The sequence below is a fragment of the Amblyraja radiata genome, chromosome 12 (genome assembly GCF_010909765.2).
Source record: "Amblyraja radiata isolate CabotCenter1 chromosome 12, sAmbRad1.1.pri, whole genome shotgun sequence".
Classification (NCBI taxonomy): Eukaryota; Metazoa; Chordata; class Chondrichthyes; order Rajiformes; family Rajidae; genus Amblyraja; species Amblyraja radiata.
This window is the reverse complement of record NC_045967.1, coordinates 41,684,426-41,704,883: the sequence shown is the minus strand read 5'-3', so window position 1 is coordinate 41,704,883 and position 20,458 is coordinate 41,684,426. Positions and strand designations below refer to the sequence as shown.

At 41.0% G+C, this 20,458-nt stretch overlaps 1 protein-coding gene across 8 annotated transcripts in view; it reads left to right on the top strand.

Moving 5' to 3' along the window:
* dlg3 (discs large MAGUK scaffold protein 3) overlaps nucleotides 1–20,458 on the top strand; it is a 418,354-nt gene that overhangs the window by 247,478 nt on the left and 150,418 nt on the right. For 7 of the 8 annotated variants that reach the window (XM_033030629.1, XM_033030632.1, XM_033030628.1 and 4 more), the window contains 4 exons: nucleotides 2,231–2,400; nucleotides 6,687–6,823; nucleotides 7,867–8,011; nucleotides 9,097–9,247. In XM_033030629.1, the coding sequence (XP_032886520.1) occupies nucleotides 2,231–2,400; nucleotides 6,687–6,823; nucleotides 7,867–8,011; nucleotides 9,097–9,247 (603 nt within the window). Of the gene's footprint in view, nucleotides 1–2,230; nucleotides 2,401–6,686; nucleotides 6,824–7,866; nucleotides 8,012–9,096; nucleotides 9,248–15,603; nucleotides 15,719–20,458 lie in introns of those variants that run through there. The other variant, XM_033030630.1, reaches the window with a different exon arrangement.

The window sequence follows — 20,458 nt, the reverse complement described above, 5'->3', positions numbered from 1 at the left end:
TTCTTTAAGTTGTCTAATTGGTCTTTCATTACCACCTCGTTGTTCATCTGGCGTTGCTCTTTCTTGATCTTCTGGATCCATGATTTTAAAGAGGTCTTGGCAGATTGCCAATTTTTTTAAATTAAGTGAACAGACTGTTCTGCTAGTAGGTCTGGCTTTGTTTAGTCAACATTTCCATTAGAACCAAAACAAACCGATATTTTAGAGAACATCTCTCCAAGTAGGGTATGCCTACTTTGAAGCTACTCCACTGTGAAATCTCCTCAAGGTATGCCTACTTTGAAGAAGTTCTCCTCCTCTCTCCGGAGACAGTTTCACAACCTCCTCTCTAACTGCCCCCCTCTCTGTGATCCCCCCTGCCCTCCAACTCATCCTGCGGGCATGAACATTGAATTCTCCCAATTTTGTTAGCCCTTGCTGTCTCCTCCCCTTCCTCAGCCCTCCTGCTGTCTCCTCCCATCCCTCAGCCCTCGGGCTCCTCCTCCTCCTTTTTCCTTTCTTCTCCCCGCTACCCCCCATCAATCTGAAGAAGAGTTTCGGCCCGAAACGTTGCCTATTTCCTTCGCTCCATAGATGCTGCTGCACCCACTGAGTTTTTTCAGCATTTTTGTGTACCTTCGATTTTCCAGCATCTGCAGTTCCTTCTTATCTCTCAAAACACAGTCTATTGATGAATAAATGCTTTATTGTTGATAGAAAACAGGAAGATACATCCAAACTTCTTCCGACTCGTTACTGTAATCTTCAGCGAACTCCAGCTTATCACTTTAAACATTAGAAAACTCCTCGTGTCTCCATTACACTTCGCATGATCTCCTTTACACCTCGCATGGTCGAAGGGTAAACTTTCTCCATGGTCTCTCCAAACTAATCTAAAAACTAAACTTCTGCGCAAGCTACATAGTCCAAATCACGCCCAAAAATACGTCATAAATCCCGCCCACAATATAACGGGCAGTAAAATTTAAAGGCACATGCCATCATCAATGACATGCAAAATTAGCCAAATGGCCACTACAATCAAGTTGGTTAGTGCAAACTGAACAGAGGAATTCTACCTTTGTTGATTTGCAGGAACTGTTAGCATTTATCGGCATTCCATTTATGGTTTCAATAAATATTTCTATTTAGTTCAAAAGTATGCTTTATTCATAATATATACAGTAAATGCATTCAGGTCATGTCTTTCTATACATTAGTTTTCCAATCAATTCAATACATTATCTTATAATGCGTATACAACACTTAGGTTTCCTTAAATGATATGCTCAATATGCAGCAGGACCTTAGATTGTGATCCCCCAGAGCGTTAACAGGAATGTATAACTCCAAATACCTTATGAAAACTGCATAGTTTCTTTGTCAATAAGATACTGGAATCTTAAAATTCCAGTAATCTTACATTTTAAATGGTTGTTTTGTCTTGTTAGAATCACAGTGTGGGAGATTTTTCCCCCCGTCTGCACTGCCTATGAATAAAGAGGAGAAGAAAGGAAATCTTTTGTTCCCAGTGATCAGTGTTTTGAGTTCAGCGGTCCCTCAGGAACAGTTATAAGTGTTTTGACTTATTTGGCCCATTAGCAAACCCATTGCCAGTTGTGCATAGCACCAAAATAGAGGCACCAGTTTATGGAGCACCTGATTATCTGCCCCCACAACAAAGAAGTGTATCCATATTGTTTTAACGTTCTTGAAGTGAACAATATGAAACACTGAGAACTCACAATCTTTGTGCAGCCTCTGAAAAAAGAGTCTCTGAGAAGCCTGTGCACACTGTCTTGTTTTGCCTGAATCTGGACCTATTTGTTGCACACATTTAATCTTGATTATGTCTGTGTCTCTTCATTTTTATCACCTCAGTTTCATTTATGCATTATGACTAACTTTGTAATTCTGCATTCTTGCCAAATAATTTCACAATTAGTCCTTGATATTCATGATAGTTGAATCAGGACCACATGAGAAATAGAAAAAAACAAATCTTGGAGGGACTGGTTGGGTCAGATAGCGTCAATTGAGAGAAATGGACAATCGATGTTTATGGACAATCGATTCTCACCCTGAAATGTTGAATGTCTATTTATTTCCACAGATGCTGCCCGACCCATTTAGTTCCTCCAGCAGTTTGTTTTTTGCTCCAGATTCTGGCATCTGCACTGTTTTATGACTCCACTCATGGGGAATGTTTATTCTGTTGAATCAGATTATTGATTGTTGTTTGTACTTTCAGGGTCAATGACTGTGTACTACGAGTCAATGATGTGGATGTTTCTGAAGTGGTTCACAGTAAAGCAGTGGAGGCACTGAAAGACGCAGGGCCAGTTGTTCGACTATTAGTCCGCAGAAGGCAGCCAGCTGCTGAGGCTATATTAGAAGTGAATCTTTTAAAAGGACCCAAAGGTAACATTTATATTGCTGAGTGCATCTGGAGATGCTGATGTGATCAGTGGTTTTACAAATATGTAAAGGAACAAAAATATGCTTTCACTGACTTCATCTATCTGCCGAAACAAAGAAATGGCTTCCTTGTTATTTTCCTAAAGTAAAATCTCTAGAGAAATGTAGTAACATTACTTGAAAAGCTCCACTGATAGTACACTTTCAGAGTCTACTCTGTGCTATTATGGTATTGGACTTCTTCCAAAATATTACCAATGAATTTTGCACACATAACAAAAATAGTAGCTCGTCGTTCTGTGCTTCACTAACACAAACAGCACCTGGGCTTTCATATTCTTCCTAACAAAAACATTCTCAGACCCATCTGCAACGCCTGCATTTTCTCCAGACACAAGACCAGGCAATCTCAATTTCTGTGACACAAATTCCATGTTACTTCCAGGTTGTACTATACATTGTGGAAACAAGGAATGCAGATGCTTATACCAAAGATTTAGTTTAGTGAATTGTCACATGTACCGAGGTATAGTGAAAAGCTCTTGTTGTGTGAAACCAGTCAACGGAAAGGCAACACACGATTACAATCGAACCATTCCCAGCGTATAGGGAATAACGTTTAGTGCAAGGTAAAGCCAGTAACATCCAATCATAGATAGTCTGAGGGTCACCAATGAAGTAGATAGTAGTTCAGGACTGCTCTTTGGTTGTGGTAGGATGATTCCGTTGCCTGATAACAACTCCCTTTTTTCACCCTTTCGCTTCTCAACACCATTTTGTCTCCTTTAGAACCTTTCATCACCCTTTTGTTTCCCTTTCAACTCTAGCTTTTTAGAGGTGCATAAAATCACGAGAGGAATATATCAGGTAAAAGTCTCTTGCCCAGAGTAGGGGAATTGAGAATCATTTCCTCCTTAAATGATGCGCTCAATTTGCATTTGATAGGCTGTTGGTAGGTTCACCCCCTTAGTGTCCAGTTGCAGCAGGACCTTAGACTGTGGTTCTATCCCCAGAGAACCGGAGCACATACGTTTAAGATGAGGGGGGAAAAATTTAATAGGAACCTGAGAGGTCACTTTTTTACACAAAGGGTGGTGGGTGTATGGAACGACTTGTCAGAGGAGGTAGATGAGGCAGGTACTATCGCCACATTGAAGAAACATTCAGACATGGATAAGATATGTTTAGCGGGAAATGGGCCAAATGCAGGCAGGTGGGACTAGTGGAGATGGGGTATGTTGGGCGGTGTGGGCAAGTTGGGACAGAGGCCCTGTTTCCACACTGTATTTGACTACAGTGCAGTGCCTTGGAGTGGCTGCCATAGGTAACTCATGTTCTCAGAAGCATGTGGTGGAGAGAAATCATTACTGCCTGATAAATCATGAACTCTGTGCAAGGACTAAGGTCTTGATCTTCAATGGTCCTTTTATTTATTCGACCAAAATCTGTGCTGGCGCATTGAAGACTGTGTTAAATTTCAACATTGATGCACTAGCATTCTTGAACATTCAGGTTTTCCATATCTAGTCCTAGAATTGCAGCCTCAACACAGTGGCTTAATTCATAAATACTTACTTAGCTTGTTGGGGTGAAAGATCAAACCCAGCAGTTTGGTTTAGAGTGGGATGAGAAGAATAGGGTCACTGATTGTCCATGAATCCTGCTGATCTAAGAAATGAGAAGAAAAAGTGTGATGCCCATCACACGGTAACTGGTCCTTACCACATTTTAAACACCTGTATTAACATTGATAACAGCCAGTTGGATACTACTGATGCAAATTTGATGTCCTATGGAACCTGTCATTCGCAGGGGTACCCTACTGGGAGGGCATAATAGCAAATCTCACATTCATAAAAAGCACTTTCCAGCTTTGTACGTCATCTTTAGGCGACAGATGTGTTAGAGGAGCAAAGAAGAAGACCCAGAGATTGGACAAACTGGGATGTACAAAAAATCAATATTAATATATATATATAAATTATATATGAATACTTTTGCATGCCACACTTTTCAGTTTTTTATTTGTAAAAAAATTTTGTGAAATAATTTGAAAACCATGTATCATTTTCCTTCCACTTCACAATTATGCACTACTTTGTGTTGGTCTATCACATAAAATCCCAATAAAATACATTTACGTTTGTGGTTGTAACGTGACAAAATGTGGAAAAGTTCAAGGGGTATGAAAACTTTTGCAAGCCACTGTATATATATAAACCATGGGCATGCTTCTTAACTGTTGCTTACTGACAAGCAGGAAATTATTTTTATACTTATCTCTGAGATAACTAATAAACCAGTTTCATAGAACAATTTGAAATTTTATTTTTCAAACAACTGATGTTTCGCAAACAAAAATTGTTATCCAATGGATGTCAAGTTCACAAGGATTGCAAATAAATGTTTTTTTCGGTCTACGAACGTTAATCAGTGTAGTAACTGTAATCTACTTTCCTCTTAGAAAAAACAGGCACCACATGCTCAAACATGCATTATTTTTTATAAACCTATCAAGAAGGAATATAACAATTTGAAGTTTTCAGGATTACAATCATCAGATGATTTCCACAATATTGTATATCTGTTTTATTAGCAAATGTGTGTGGTGCCCCATATACATGTTGGATTTGCTACAAAGTACAAGAGCTGGTATGTTCGATGCCAGCCAGCAGTGAACATTCAGTTTCTACATTATCTAACCCTGGCAGGCTTGATATAAAATGCTTAAATGTTCCCCCCCTCACCTTAAACCTATGTGCTCCAGCTCACTTGTTGTGGAGAGGGATCAGATCCCATTGCTTAGGTTGTGTGGGATCAGAAGAGTAAACTCAATGATTGCCTAAAAACCAGTGGAGGAGGTGTTTGTGGAGGCAAGAATTATCTTGTGGAATGGGATGACGAACAAAAAAAGGTGCGTAGGAATGGGGTTGGTGATCAGTGCGTCCATGAAAAGCCTTGCATGATCACAGTGTCAAGACATAAGGGTGTTTGTGTATCAGAGGATCAGAAAATCATGGGGTTGGTCTGGATGGTGATTTGATGGTTCAATGGTACTTTATTGTCATGTGTTGTCACCGGGGTACTGTGAAATTCATTTTTGTATACAGTCCAGTACAAAAATCACTATACGTAAACACTTAGATTCATCTTAGATTAGCACCTCAGGTACAATGCAAGTGTATAGTAGTAGTTCACTGAGACAGTATACAGAATCTCCAGATTTGGCACAATTTTCAAGTCCCAGTTGTAAGTGCAGGGTTTTTGACCTGACCATGAGGGCCTGTTGTCCTGGTGACATTGCAGGATTGGCCTGGCTAAGCATAGTTGTGGTGTCCTCTGCCGCTCCTCCACTGCTGCAAGCTGCATACGGTCCAGGCGCTCGGCCTCTTGGAGCAGCGCGCAGTTCAGCCGAGCCCCAGGCTGTTGCAGGGCCTCCAGCGATCCACTCCACCATCAAGGCAGTGCACTGCCTCTCGCAGCTGGTCTGCTTACCAGCTCTCCATCCGGCTCCTGCGAACGGGCCTTCCAGATGGGTTCCCAGTCCGTGACACGGGTCCTTAGTCCGCAGTGGGCGAGCGGGTGGGAATTAGTTGCACTGGGGAGTAGTGGGATTGAGAATTATTATTGCAGCGTTAGAGAATGAACAGAGAGATTAAAGGTAAATGTGGAATTCATACAACAAGTCCACCGATGCTTTAGAAGAATCTAAAGAATTGTGACAATCACTGAGTGATTCTCCGATAATGTGGTCTACCTCCAACACATCGCTTCATAAGAAGAATTGCTACAAAGTATTATGTAATCCAGTATGCCCCATTGTGGAAATTGCATCAGGAATATGAAGATGATTCCTGCCTGGAATCACTCCCTCAAATTTTCAGAAAGACAATATTTCATTCCAGTAAATGTCATTTTTAATAGCATGACATTGAGAAAAACAATGTCAAATGAATATCTACAAATGTCATTTACTCAGCCACTCTGAATTTGTTTGTGTTCATGCATAAAGTGTGCCTGGCTCCCAGAAATATTGGTTTACATTAGCCTGCAATAATAATTGTTGTGAGCTGCTTTATTTATAAAAATCCTAAATAGTCTTGTTTCTTTCAAATTCTGTGACAATCTTGTTTCTTTGAAAACCAACAAATACAAGAATCCGATGGGTCCCTTAGAACCTTAATAATTAGCACCTGTTTATCATAGCCTGAATCTTAATTTGAATCTCCCTCGCTAGCTTTGCACTGTAACAAAGTAAATGATGTTGTATTTTACATTCTTTCTCTTAGGCCTCGGGTTCAGTATTGCTGGAGGGATTGGAAATCAACACATTCCTGGAGATAACAGTATCTATATTACCAAAATTATTGAAGGTGGAGCAGCGCAAAAAGATGGTAGACTGCAAACAGGGGACCGGCTACTTGCTGTAAGCACTATTTTATATGTCCGAACTTTAAGGCATTTGATCCCCTTTTGTCCTTTCAGATGTGAAACTGAAAGTATTTTGACAGTACACTGCATCTCAAGAAGAAGAATCTCGACCCGAAACGTTACCTATTTCCTTCGCTCCATAGATGCTGCCTCACCCACTGAGTTTCTCCAGCATTTTTGTCTACCTGCATCTCAAGAAAGCAAGTTTGGAGTAATGATACATTTTGGAAAGATAATGAGAAGCATTGTAGCATTCTAATGTGGGTGGACTGATAATGAGACCTGGGGGCATGCATACTCAAAATTCTGATGATAGCCAGACTAGTTGAGAAGGATGGTTAAAAAAAACTGACATGGCGTCCCTTGATTTATAGATATGTAGCTAAAAGGGTGCAAGAGGGAAGTCATTATGCTGCACTTCTGGAAATCAACAATGGGATCTCATACAGAGTATTTTGCCTGAAGAAGGGTCTCGACCCGAAACGTCACCCAGAAACTTCTCTCCAGTGATGCTGCCTGTCCCGCTGAGTTACTCCAGCATTTTGTGTCTATCAAGTATTTTGTCACCACTCTTTAGGAAGAATGTTGCCTTGCACAAGTTGCATTAGTCACTTATGGAATTGTAATACAAATGAAGAACTCCAGAAGTAAAATTAAGGAAACTGTGATTGTTTTCTTTTGAACAATGAATGTTGGGGGGAAATAGAGATATTCAAAGCTTTATGGCAACTTGAAAGAATAATTGGGAAAACTTACTTCCACAAGTTTCAATAGTTAAAAGTAATATTTGGCAAAAGAACTTAAGATGAAATAATATTATGTAATTAATAACGTGTTTCCAAGGGTTGTGGTAGCAGATTTGATCATAACTTTCAAAAGTGAAAGTTTGCGGTGATTTTTTTGTAAAAGCAAGAGAGTGGATCTCATCTGTCATCTCTCAAAGAGATAGGGAAACCACAAGGGGAAAGTGTGAATTGTGGGGATGCATATTTGGATGGAGTAAATGTAAAGACCTCACTCACTATTTGTGCCGGGCAGGTCAATAACATCAGCCTGCAGGAGGTACGGCACGAAGAAGCTGTGGCGGCTCTCAAGAACACTTCGGATATGGTCTATTTGAAAGTTGCTAAACCTGGTGGTAGTCATCTTAATGATGTATATGCACCTCCTGACTATGCCAGCAGTAAGTATTTACTGTGTATTAGTTATATTTTAGCATTACATATCTCACAGTAGGAGATGAAAACTTGCATAAGAAAGTCTTTGTCTGGAGATTGCCAATAAGTTAGTTTCATATCTGTAATTGGAAGTCAGTTCTACAGTATAGTGGGCGAGTATCTAATTCATACCACCACCCATTAGCCCCAAACTAGCCCAATGATTGCTTTATCAGTTGAAAGTTGCTAAACCTTGTGGCACTCACCTTAATTCCATATTTCTCTGCCTGATCCATTAAGCATAGACATTTTCTACAGCCTTACCCCCTACATACCCATGGTGCATTTCATACTCTCAAAGACATGCACTCAGTCTGACCAACATCACATTCCAATGTGTCATTATTGGCATTTTTGCTTCCCTGGTCTCCATTCTGGCCTGGTCTACCTTTGACTAGATATGGTGCATAGCTGACCACCCTCACAACTGTTTGTACAAAATCAGGGTAATTCTTACTGTACATTCAGAAGGAAATCTGCGCTCTTCTAGATCAGAGAAAAATACAAAGGCTTGTTATTCGTGCATTACCTTTCAATCACAGGACAATTTCCAATTGATCATGAAGTTTTAAAATAAAAAACACTGTTAAAAAGGCCTTAGCCAATTTGTGCATAGCAAGCTCCAGCTGAATCAATATAATAATTAACAGATAATTGATTTTGATTTGTGTCAATTAAGGAATAAATATTGAATACCAAGGATGAGTCCTGTTCTCTTCTTGAAAGTATTGCCATTAGAGCGTTTATATCTGGTTCAGACAGCAGATTATTTCAGCATCATCTCCTAAAGACATCACTTCCAATAATGTAGAAATCTTTCAGCAGTGCATCAGTATATCACCCTGAAATTATTTGCTTAAATGGCTGGAAGCTTAGTGTAGAGACCGTGAGGATCAAGGCATTTCACATTCCAAACAAGCAACAGTTTGCTGCTCCTATACACGAGCATAGGGCAACATGAAAAGGATCACATTTATTCTGGCTAATAAATAACATTTGGATTTAAACTGTTGTTCCTCATTAACTCAATCCATTTATCTTTATGTTGCAGCATTTTCAACCCTCACTGATAATCATGTGAACTCTGGTATGGGTTACATGGGTGGAGTTGAGAACAAACCCACATATCCATTGCCAGCAATCACTTCAGGCCGTTACTCTCCAGTGCCTCGGCACGTAATGGGCGATGACGACTTCACAAGGTCAGTCCCTGCTAATACAGTGCAATGGCATGCAGGCTGTGAGTGTGCACAAATTCTATGAGTGGTTCAAATTGCTCTGGCAGCTCTTGCGATGGAAGAAATATCTTTTGTAAAGCAATGCTTTTGTTCATTTCTTTGAAGTGGATTAAAATCTAAAATTTATGTCTCAAAATTTGATGTTGCACCAAAGAAGATTGGTTCACAAGATTGAAAGATGTGGAATGGAGTAAACTACTGAGTTTAAATAATAAAGAGAAAATAGTGTGCCATATGAAATATTAGCACAAAGGAAAAATAATGATCATGGTATCTTTGAGATTAGAAACCAGGAATTGCTTCATAAAAACAGAATTTCAATCCTGAGTGTAATTTATAAAACAATATATGGAAATAATTTGGAAATAATTTCCATAATATTAGGATGATAGTTAACAAAAGCCTTTAAAAAAAAACTCAATGTGTGTTCGTTAAAGCTTGTTAATGTCAAGCCTATGAGGTGAAGGTGAGGGCAAACATAATAAATATGTTTCCATGAGAGCCCCAAGCTCCTCTCTGGCTGTAAATATTTTACTGGGATTGTCACATGCAAGGAAATATCCAATGCACTGCTGTTAAAACACTATATTTTTAACGTCATTATTCAAGTTGCAGCAGGAGAATATGTAGCATTTCCTAGGGAGTTATCCACAGATGTTTCAAGACATAATTAATTCTAGGATGTGTAAATACGTTGGATTTTTCCACTTCCAGCGACAGCTGCAGAAGCAGAGCAAAAATATTTTAGAATGATTGCAAGGAAGCAGAGCTTATGGCAGAGAAATGATCGGATATGATGTTGTACTGCCATCAGGTATGCTTATGTGAATAAATAAATGAAGAAATAAAGAATGAAAAACTGAGAATCGCTCTAGCCATCAGAAAGGAGTACCTCCACCCAAACCTCTTTCTACCCCCTTTGATCATCGCCTATTTTTTTAGGGCACCAGCATTATGAGGACAGCGGTTTGGATGCTCCCTTATGCCCCTGTCCCACTTAGGAAATCTCAACGGAAACCTCTGGAGACTTTGTGCCCCACCCAAGGTTTCCGTGCGATACACGGAGGTTTTTGTCAGTCTCCCTACCTGCTTCCACTACCTGCAACCTCCGGCAACCACCTGCAATCTCCGGGAACCGCACGGAAATAGTCTCCTATTGATTTTGGTATCTTAATAGAAGCAGATGAAAAAGAGACGCATGGTGAAAAGCAGAATGAGAGAGAAAGCTTGTGCCATGAAAGAGTTTTTTATTCTGCCTACTTGTCTGAATAGATGACAAGCAGGAACCTTGTACTGATTTTTTAGCATGTCACCTTGCACTGTTAGAAGGTGAAGTAAACAATTATAATAATGGTGTATATTTCTTCCTTTAGTTTAGTTTATAGGTTAGTTTAGTTTATTATTGTCACCTGTACCGAGGTAGAGTAAAAAGTTTTTTGTTGTGTGCCATCGTCATTGAAAAATCTAGATTACAAAGGATTGGAATCAAGTCGTTCACAGTGTACAGATACAGGATACAGGGTATAACATTTAGTTCAAGATAATGCCTATTAATGATAGTTCAAACTTCTCCAATCAGGAAGATGGAAGGTCAAGATCCCACTCTAGCTGGTGAGAGGACAGTTTTGGTATGTGACAAATAAAATTGACTTTGACTTTAACTTCAGTGGGATGATAACAGCTGGGAAAGAACTGTCCCTGAATCTTGAGGTATGCGTTTTCAAATCTCTGTACCTCTTGCCTGGTGGGAGGGGGGGAAGATGGAGTGACTGGGGTGAGACTGGTCCTTGATTATGGTTTGGAGGCCTCTGAAAAACTCTTAGCTCATGTCTTTCTGTCCCTCGTCTGTACTGCAAGGTGGAATGGATTGCGATTGGCATCTGGGGATGAGTGCTGCCAATACAAGGAACAGCAGATGCTGAAATCTTGAGGAAAACACAAAGTGCTGGAGTAACTCAGCGGGTCAGGCAAATTCTGTTGAAGGAATGGATAGATGGCAATTCATCTCAGGACACTTCTTCAGACTTCTCCATCTTCTCCGTAGTCATTTGTGAATATCAAATATGAAAATATTATGTGTAGGAAGGAACTTTAGATGCTGGTTTACACCAGAGATAGACATAGAATACAGGAGTAACTCAGCAGGACTGGCAGTATCTCTGGGGAGAAGGAATGGAGGATGTTTTGGGTTGAGAAATCTGAATGTTTGAAGAAGGGTGTCAACCTAACCCCATTCCTTCTATCCATAGAGGCTGCCTGTCCCGATAAAAATATTATCCTTCTCTATTTGCCTTTAGACGTGCCACGGCACTCCCTCTGCTTCCTGGCTTTTTAGGTATTTTCCTCGAATACTTTATATGCTTCTCTATTCCAATGGGACAATGCTACTTCTCTTTCAAATTACATCTTCATTTACAGCCCTTACACCAGTGTTTGATAGGTTTTCATTTATGACCAGCTCCTATCCTGTTCACAACATGCTCCTTCTCCCTGCCAGCCCGCAAGCTCAACAAAGCATGCTGTGAGCACATCTCCTCTCTTGTCTCCACGTCAACCAATATCCGGCAATATGCCAAAAGCCTGCTGTTGGGCACCTGTGGGGCAATTACCACAAATAAATATTTCTGGGGTTCTCATAAATATCAATGGCATCCATCAGCCATGCTGAAACTGCATAAGATTAGTGTCAAAGATAAGAACACTGGGCTACAAACAGCTGAAAACATTGGATAAAAGGGAGGATTTGGATTAGCTGAAGCTTTGTTTAAGCAACTGTCATTGCAGGTAGCGAACAGCTGTCCATATTTACCCTCATCAAGATCTTCCCCATCTGATGACTGAATATTTTCTTTTGATGTGCAGCAAATCAAAGGCAATTGTTGGGGTCAGAATTTAGTATTTTTCGCTGTCTCACCATGACATTGAGGGATGTAAAGAAAGGAGGAAAGGATTCAAGCGGGCGATTTGAAAGGCCAAAAGGGGCCACGATATGGCTTTGGCAAGTCAGGTGAAAGAAAATCCCACTGTTTTTTATACCTATATTAAAACAAGAGGATAACCAGGGAGAAGGTAGGACCGGATAAAGGAAGGAATTTGTGCTTGGAGTCTGAGAATGTAGCCGAGGTACTAAATGAGTACTTTGCATCTTTCTTCAGAAAGGAGCAGGATATGGAGGACAGTGGTAAAGATGGCATATGGTATACTTGCTTTCAAAGATTGTGGCATTGAGTATAAGAGTTTGGAAATCATGAACCAGCTTTACAGGACTTTGGTTATATAGCCCGCTTTAGGGACCTCATTTGGTAGATAATCAAAAATGTTTCCTTGGATAGAAAAGTCAAATACTTGTGGGCATGGTTTTAAGGTGACGGGGCAAAGTTTAAAGGAGATATGCAGGGCAAGTATTTTACACAGAGGGTGGTGAGTGCCTGGGAAACGCTGCCAGTGGTGTTGGTGGAAGCAGTTACAACTGTGGCATTTAAAATACTTTTGGATAGGTATATGGAACTGCAAGGAATGGAGGGATATGGGTTATGTGCAGGTAGATAAGTGATGGCCGTGACATCATGTTCAGTACAGATATCGTGTGCTGAAGGGCCTGTTCTTGTGCTGTAATGTTCTATGACACTACAAATTCCATGCTCAACAGCTAGAAGCAAATTGAACCCAAACTGTGAGATTAACAGTCAGCCTTTGACTTGCCATGTCAATTAGTTCTGGAATGGTTTGGGGTGGCACAGTAGAGTTGCTGCCTTACAGCACCAGAGACCTAGGTTTGATCCTAACTATTGGCGCTGTCCGTACGGAGTTTGTTCATTTTCCCTGTGACTGCGTGGGTTTTCTCCGGGTGCTCCAGTTTCCTCCCACGTACAGGTTTATAGGTTAATTGGCTTTTGTAAAATTGTAAATTGTCCCTAATGTGTGGGATAGGGCTAGTGTACGGGCGATCACTGGTCGGCGTGAACTCGGTGGGCCGGAGGGCCTACGTCCGCACTGTATCTGTATCTCTAAAGTTTAGGTTAGGGTATAGATTTATTATTGTTACATGTACCGAGATAAAGTGAAAAGTTTGTTTTGCATGCTATCCATGAATCATATGCACTTAACAACTCTCAAGTAAATTGTCATGTATCACTATGATGAGGTAGTAGCGATCACACCAAGAGGATTAGGATGGTCAGGCCAAGTTACTGTGGAAAGAAGAAACAGCAGACGCTGGTTTACAAAAAAGACACAAAGTGCTGGAGTAACTCAGCGGGTCGGTCAGCATCCCTGGAGAACATGGATAGGTGAGTTGTGCCTACTTTGAAGAAGTTCTACTCAAGTTATGCCTACATTGAAGAAGTTCTCCTCAACTCACCCATCCATGTTCTCCAGAGATGCTAATTGATCTGCTGAGTTCTTCCAGTACTTTGTGTATTTTATTTTTAGGAGCCAAGTTAATGTAAGGTGCCATGAACACTGTGGCTGTAGTCAGTCATGGTCTGAATTTAGGGTATCCAGAAGTTGTGGCACAACAGCCACGCATTTCCTAGTGGCCATGAGGAATATTTTTAATTATACTGGCCTTGGCAAAAAAAGTGTCACCAACTTGGTGATCAATGATCACCTTCTGCAATCTCAAGCAAGTCTATGGCAAAATTGGCAGACCATGTTATTTACACTGTAATGAGAAAGAGTGGAAGCAGGACATGCTGGGGTTACAGGATTCTCATGGTTCAGGGTGCCTTTGCTGATTTGCACATTCCTGTTATAGCCCACTCTGCCCCATTCCTCTGCTGAAAGGGGCAGCCATGGTCCAGCTGTGAGGGCACCTTACCAACTAAGCATATTTCTTGAAATTTACAAAGCTGCAACAACTTCCAGGGCCACACACTTTGCCACAGAGATAAAAGAGTAATGCAGTACTGAAATTGACCCCCTGGCCTAACTCATCCTTGTCGATCAAGATGTCCATCAAAGTTGGTCCCATTTCCCCGAGTTAAATCCCAATCCCATGTAATTTCTATCGTTGTACCCGCTCACTTCATATCTGCCCCTTCCTCTGTGTGAAGAAGTTGCACTTCAGGATACTTTTAAATCCTTCCCCTCTCACCTTAAACTCTTTCCCACCTAAAGACTTCTTTCCTATAACAGGGTAAACAAAAATCTACACAATATTCCAAATGCAGCACCACCAATGTCTTGTATGACTGCAACATAATGTCCCCGCATGTACTCGGTGTCCTGACTGTTGAAGGCGAGCTTGCCACAGCTCTACACCACTCCCCAGGGCCTTAACAATCACAGGGTAACACTTACCCTGATTTGATTTCCCAAAATGCAACGCCTCATACCTGAATTGAACGACACGTTGCAATTCTGGGCCAATTTGCTGTAATCTGCTGCAATTTGCTGTAATCTGCTGCAATTTTTGTCAACCTTCTTCACTGTCAGTGATATCTCTTATTTTAGTGTCATCTTCAAACTAAATAACCTTGCCTTCTCATCCAAATCATTGAAGTGAATGATGAACGACCATTGGTCCAGCATTGATCCCTGTGGCATACCACTCATCACAGGACTCCAGACCGATAAACATCTTTTCATCATCATCCTCTTTCCTACCATCAAGCCAATTATTTATCCACTTAACTAGCTCTCCCTGAATCTCATGCAATGTACCCTTTCAAAGCAGCTTGCCATGCAGAAACTTTTCAAAAGCCTTACTAAAGTCTATTTAGACGGACCGCCACCCTGCTTTCCTCAACCCTCTTGGTTACTTCTTCACTGAGAAAAAATCAAGCCAATTATGGTTCGACATCGATATTCTGATTACTCGCATGTAACTGTTTCTTTAAATAGTGCTGTCCAAACCGTCTTTGTACAAGTTTTGCTAAGTTGCAGGGTAGAGCACTAAGTTTTATTAAAACCACAACATCACCACATTAAATACTTTAATGGTGCTCCCTGTTGTTTCAAGTGTGCACCTAAACTGCTTTACTGTATTCCTGAGTAAAATGGTGATGAAGTTCCTGTGGAAACCAGGCAGCTAATTCTATAGCCCCATTCAAGTATCCAGAAATACAAATAACCACTTGTTCATCTTCTAACTCTGCACCAGGATACTTCATTCTTGTTCTCTCTCTCGCTCCCTCCCTTTCCTTCTCCCCATCTCTGCCCTCTCACTAGGACTTCAATCCCCTCCCAACCAAAGCTCTGCTCTAAACTCTTTGCTCCCAACTGCACTGTTGAATTTAAATATCTTCAATCTCTCTGAGCCAGTGCATTTAGGTATTCTAGCCAGCGTGATATAGGATTGGATTGTTGTGTGCCTGTAGGTGGAGTGATGGATTATGCAATAACCACTGTGCTACAGGAGTTGTAATCAAATTCACAACGTCGGCTGGAAATCGGAGCTATTATGTCTCGAGATATTCAATACCAAGAGGCTGTGTGAGTAGCAGGATATTTTGTGATATTCTTTAAATGAACAATAAGCTGTCTGAGGCTTACAAATGTAGTAAAATTGAAGCAACAACTAGAGATTACTTCATTTGCATCTTTAGGAATGTACTTCCTGGTCATGGAGCAGCTTGCAGGTTTCAAACAGTTGGGCAGCATTCTATACAGAAACTAGCAAAGCATAAAAGGTACTTATCAGTCACTCCTCGGTAGGAATACTTTTCTCTGAGACTTAGTGTTCAGACTCTAAGCAATCAAGGTATTTAGCATTATCTCCTATAATTCTAGAGCCAGTATTACAAACTGATTTGAGGCATGTAAATATATGTTGAAACTTGAGTTTTAATCCTGTAAAACTCGAAAGTTCACATTCATAATTTCACATGAAATTTCAAGCAATTTGAATGTCCAAATCGGGAAGAATGACCAGTGATATCAAATAGTGAAGTGGGATTATCAGAACTTGTTCCAATGCAGTAGTACTTCAGTACTTTACTAAAACCTATATAATGTAACCCTTGCAAGGCCTCACATCACCTCTGGGCCTTGCACACAGCCAGCATGTATTAAAGAATGACTGTCATGGTGCATGTAGTTTTCAATTTATTGACTTCATTGCACTCTGGCTATTTAAGTATATTTGTACTTTTACAAAGTTTACTTGTTGCATGCGAATTTGACCCCTGTATAGCTAAAGTGCTAATGTACAACTCTAATCCACAACCTGAAGCTGACGAGCTGCATTCTGAGCTGAGATTTTGAGAGTGAGAGACAAATTAACTTAAAAGGGAATATTCACTGTCAGAAAATGATTAATTTTGTGTCTCAGTCCTGAAAAGTGCATCAGCAATATCACACCCTTGGAACATTTACTCTTTGGTTCAGAGAGTCCTGAGAAACAAATGTTGTAAATAGTTTTTAAATTGCAGTTATTTAAAGGAACTCAAAGCACCATCATGCTGGTGTGTGCATGTTGTGATATTGTAGAGTGATATCTTGCAAAGGAGATGTGAGATATTTGTTCTTAAACTTCGCCATAAACTCTTTTTAATCTATGACAGATAAGATATTAGTTTGTTGGTGCTCTTATTTTGGGCATTTTGAGTTTCCAGAAACTCAAAAATGTATTTGGCAGCGCATATATGGCAAATTGTAGCAGACACCTTGTTCATGATGTTATCAATGCATGTGGGGTGAATGTCCAGCACCAGCTTGCAGAGCAGACCAATCACAATGGTAGAGATTGTCCAATGCTGATCTGAGTCCTGTGCTGCATTTTGGAACTCGGTTTTCCAGCATTTAACCTCCAGTAAGTTCTCATGGCACAACACTAGGAAAGCTTCCAACCCAGACAACTCTTCCCAGCCTGGCCATTCACACTCCATCGCCAGCTTGTTTACATAATTAGTAGGCAATTCGCAGGTCAGTTGCTGATTGTTCTATTTTTCTGACTGTTGTGATTATTCTTACGTATCCTTGGCACGCAAATTACGTGACCTCGTGGTCGCGTTGAGGCACACGGGCATCGTATGGCCGCGCGGTGCCGGTCCCACTTAGAAGCGTGGAGGGGATGTAGTTGTGCGCGACATTGCGCGGAGCTCTGAAATTTTTGTAGTGAATGAAATCTTTGCACGCCAACGGCCTGTCGCGGAACTGACGGCCAAAGTGGGACAGGCCCAAGTCCCTGGCGCAACGCAACGTCTCACCTTTAACAGCAGCAGAAACAGGCAAACGATCGCCGAACTCGGCCTGGGATCACGGCCGTTGCGGTCCGGATCCGCCCCCACTTCTACTCCCAGAGCGGGGCCAAGAAAATTGAAGATAGACACAAAATGCAGGTGTAACTAAGTGGGAACAGCAGCATCTCTGGAGAGAAGCAATGGATGACGTTTCGGGTCAAGACCCTTCTTTTCAGACTGAAGAAGAGTCTCGACACAAAACGTCACCCATTGCTTCTCTCCAGAGATGCTGCTTGTCCCGCTGAGTTACTCCAGCTTTGTGTCCATCTTCAAATGACGTCACGCGCTCCAGACCGGTGTGCGTACTCTTGGAATCGCGCCCGACCTTCGCGGGACCGTCTCGGCTCAACGCGACCATGAGGTCGCGTAAATTTGCCAAGGACACTTAAGTGGGACATGCCCTTAAAACTTCTTGGCTCAAGTTGTAAAATTCCAGTGTCATAGAGTCATACAGCGTGGAAACGGGCCCTTCAGCCCAACGTCCATGCCGACCAAGATGAAACATTTACGCTAGTTTCTTGTTTTCACCCATAAAAAACAGTTAACAATAGCATGTTTCTTTTATCATCGTTACTTTTTTGCATATCTATCATTCATTCATCTCTCCACATCACCGCCTATATCGCTTGTTTCCCTTATCCCTAACCAGTTTGAAGAAGGATCTCGACCCAAAACATCACTCATTCCTCCTCTCCAGAGGTGCTGCCTGTCTCACTGAGTTACTCCAGCTTTTTGTGTCTATCTTCGGTTTTAAACCAGCATCTGCAGTTCCTTCTTACACATTTAACCATTTACGCTAGTCACATTTGCCCTTGTTTGGCCCATATCCCTCTAAACCGTTCCAATGCATGTACCTGTTCAAATGTCTTTAAAGTGCTGTTACATTACCAGCCTCAACTGCTTCTTCTGGCAGCTCGTTCTGTATACCCACCATCCTCTGTGATGTATTCAAGAGAGAGTTAGAAATAGCTCTTAGGGCTAACGGAATCAAGGGATATGCGCAGAAAGCAGGAACGGGGTACATAATCACATTGAATGGCGGTGCTGGCTCGAAGGGCCGAATGGCCTACTCCTGCACCTATCTTCCATGTTTCTAAGAGGTTGCCCCTTGGGTTCCTATTAAATCTTTCCTCTCTCACCTTAAATCTATGCCCTCTGGTTCTTGATTCTCCATACTCTAGGTAAAGACTCCATGCATTTACCCAATCTATTCCCCTCATAATTTTATACAACTATGTATTGAGGCATCTGAGGCACACCACTAGTCACAGACCAGCAGTCTGAAAAACAACCTTCCACCATCACCCTCGTGAGGCCAATTCTCTATCCAGTCGGCTCTCTCTCCTCGGATCCCATATGAACTAACTTTCCAGAGCAACCTACCATGCAGAATCATCGCATGCCTTGCTGAAGTTCATAGCTCCAAAGTCTATGCTTCGTGCTCAACCTTTTGGTTATCTTTTTAGGTTACTCCTCATCATAGAAACATAGAAATTAGGTGCAGGAGTAGGCCATTCGGCCCTTCGAGCCTGCACCGCCATTCAATATGATCATGGCTGATCATCCAACTCAGTATCCCGTACCTGCCTTCTCTCCATACCCTCTGATCCCCTTAGCCACAAGGGCCACATCTAACTCCCTCTTAAATATAGCCAATGAACTGGCCTCGACTACCCTCTGTGGCAGAGAGTTCCAGAGATTCACCACTCTCTGTGTGAAAAAAGTTCTTCTCATCTCGGTTTTAAAGGATTTCCCCCTTATCCTTAAGCTGAAATCAAACTGCTTGTTCAAGAGACCTCATGAAGAGGTTTTCATTCACACAAAAAAATCAACCATATCTGTAAAAAGAAAAAAGAAAAACATGTTAAAAAGACAAATAACTTGATAAATAACACTTAAACAAATAAAACTGAAGCAAATGAAGGCAAACAGAACTAACCTTGGAGGAGAGAGAGAGAGAGAGAGAGAGAGAGAGAGAGAACAACACACATAAACTTTTCACAAACTAACAAAAACATACATTAAAAAACTTTTGATAAACTTACAAAAATAAACATAAATATACTTATTTTTATAAAAAAACGTATAAAATAACTAAATGATAGGTAACAATTACTAAATAACGTGGGTGAATGAAGGACTATACCTGCACGCCAGGATGCCCGTGCTCGACCACCGGAGCCTTTAATGACCGTCCAATACCTGTTTAAATCTTTCCCATCCACCAATACATCCAAAGTTCAAATGGTAATTGTACCCGCATCAGACAGTTTTAAGTAATTCTCCCGTGAATTTTATTCTAAGGAAAGCGTCAGTAATACTTGAAGGTCAAAACACAATTATATTTACTGAGGAATGTATGTCGATGTATTGGTGACACATCGTACAACAGTGTTAATACGATGTTAACAGTGGCAGTTAACAAATAATTTTCGGCTCAGAGGAATACACGACTCCAATCGTACTCATTAAACCCGAGAGCTTTTTAAAAATGTAATATTCCAAGGCGGTTTTGCTGCAATCTGTTTTGTGTATTGTATGTGGAATGGATGAGCGCCTTGCTACCATTTATCATTACCAAAGGATGACATAAGCCCTGTTAACATCACGAGATTTCACTAACACAAAAATGACTCAAAAATGCATTTACACATGATTAGCCTATTTATCACTATTTCTCTCGGAACCCCTAGCGACCTCTCGCGGAACCCAAGTGTACCGGGGAGCCGTTGAGAATGCTGCACTAGGTGCTTCAGAAGATGCATAACATACTGAAGACAGTATATTTCACACATATGATGATGCCATTTTGGCAGATTTACACGACTCATTTACATATTTAGATTCAAACATACAACATTGCTTTCTTTCTCTGCAAAACTGTACCACAGATAAACACCATAGATGCTGCATCACCCGCTGAGTTTCTCATGTCTCCATGTTCATATTGTCAAATTCAAAACTATGACTGTCTTGTGTGATCTAAAATTCT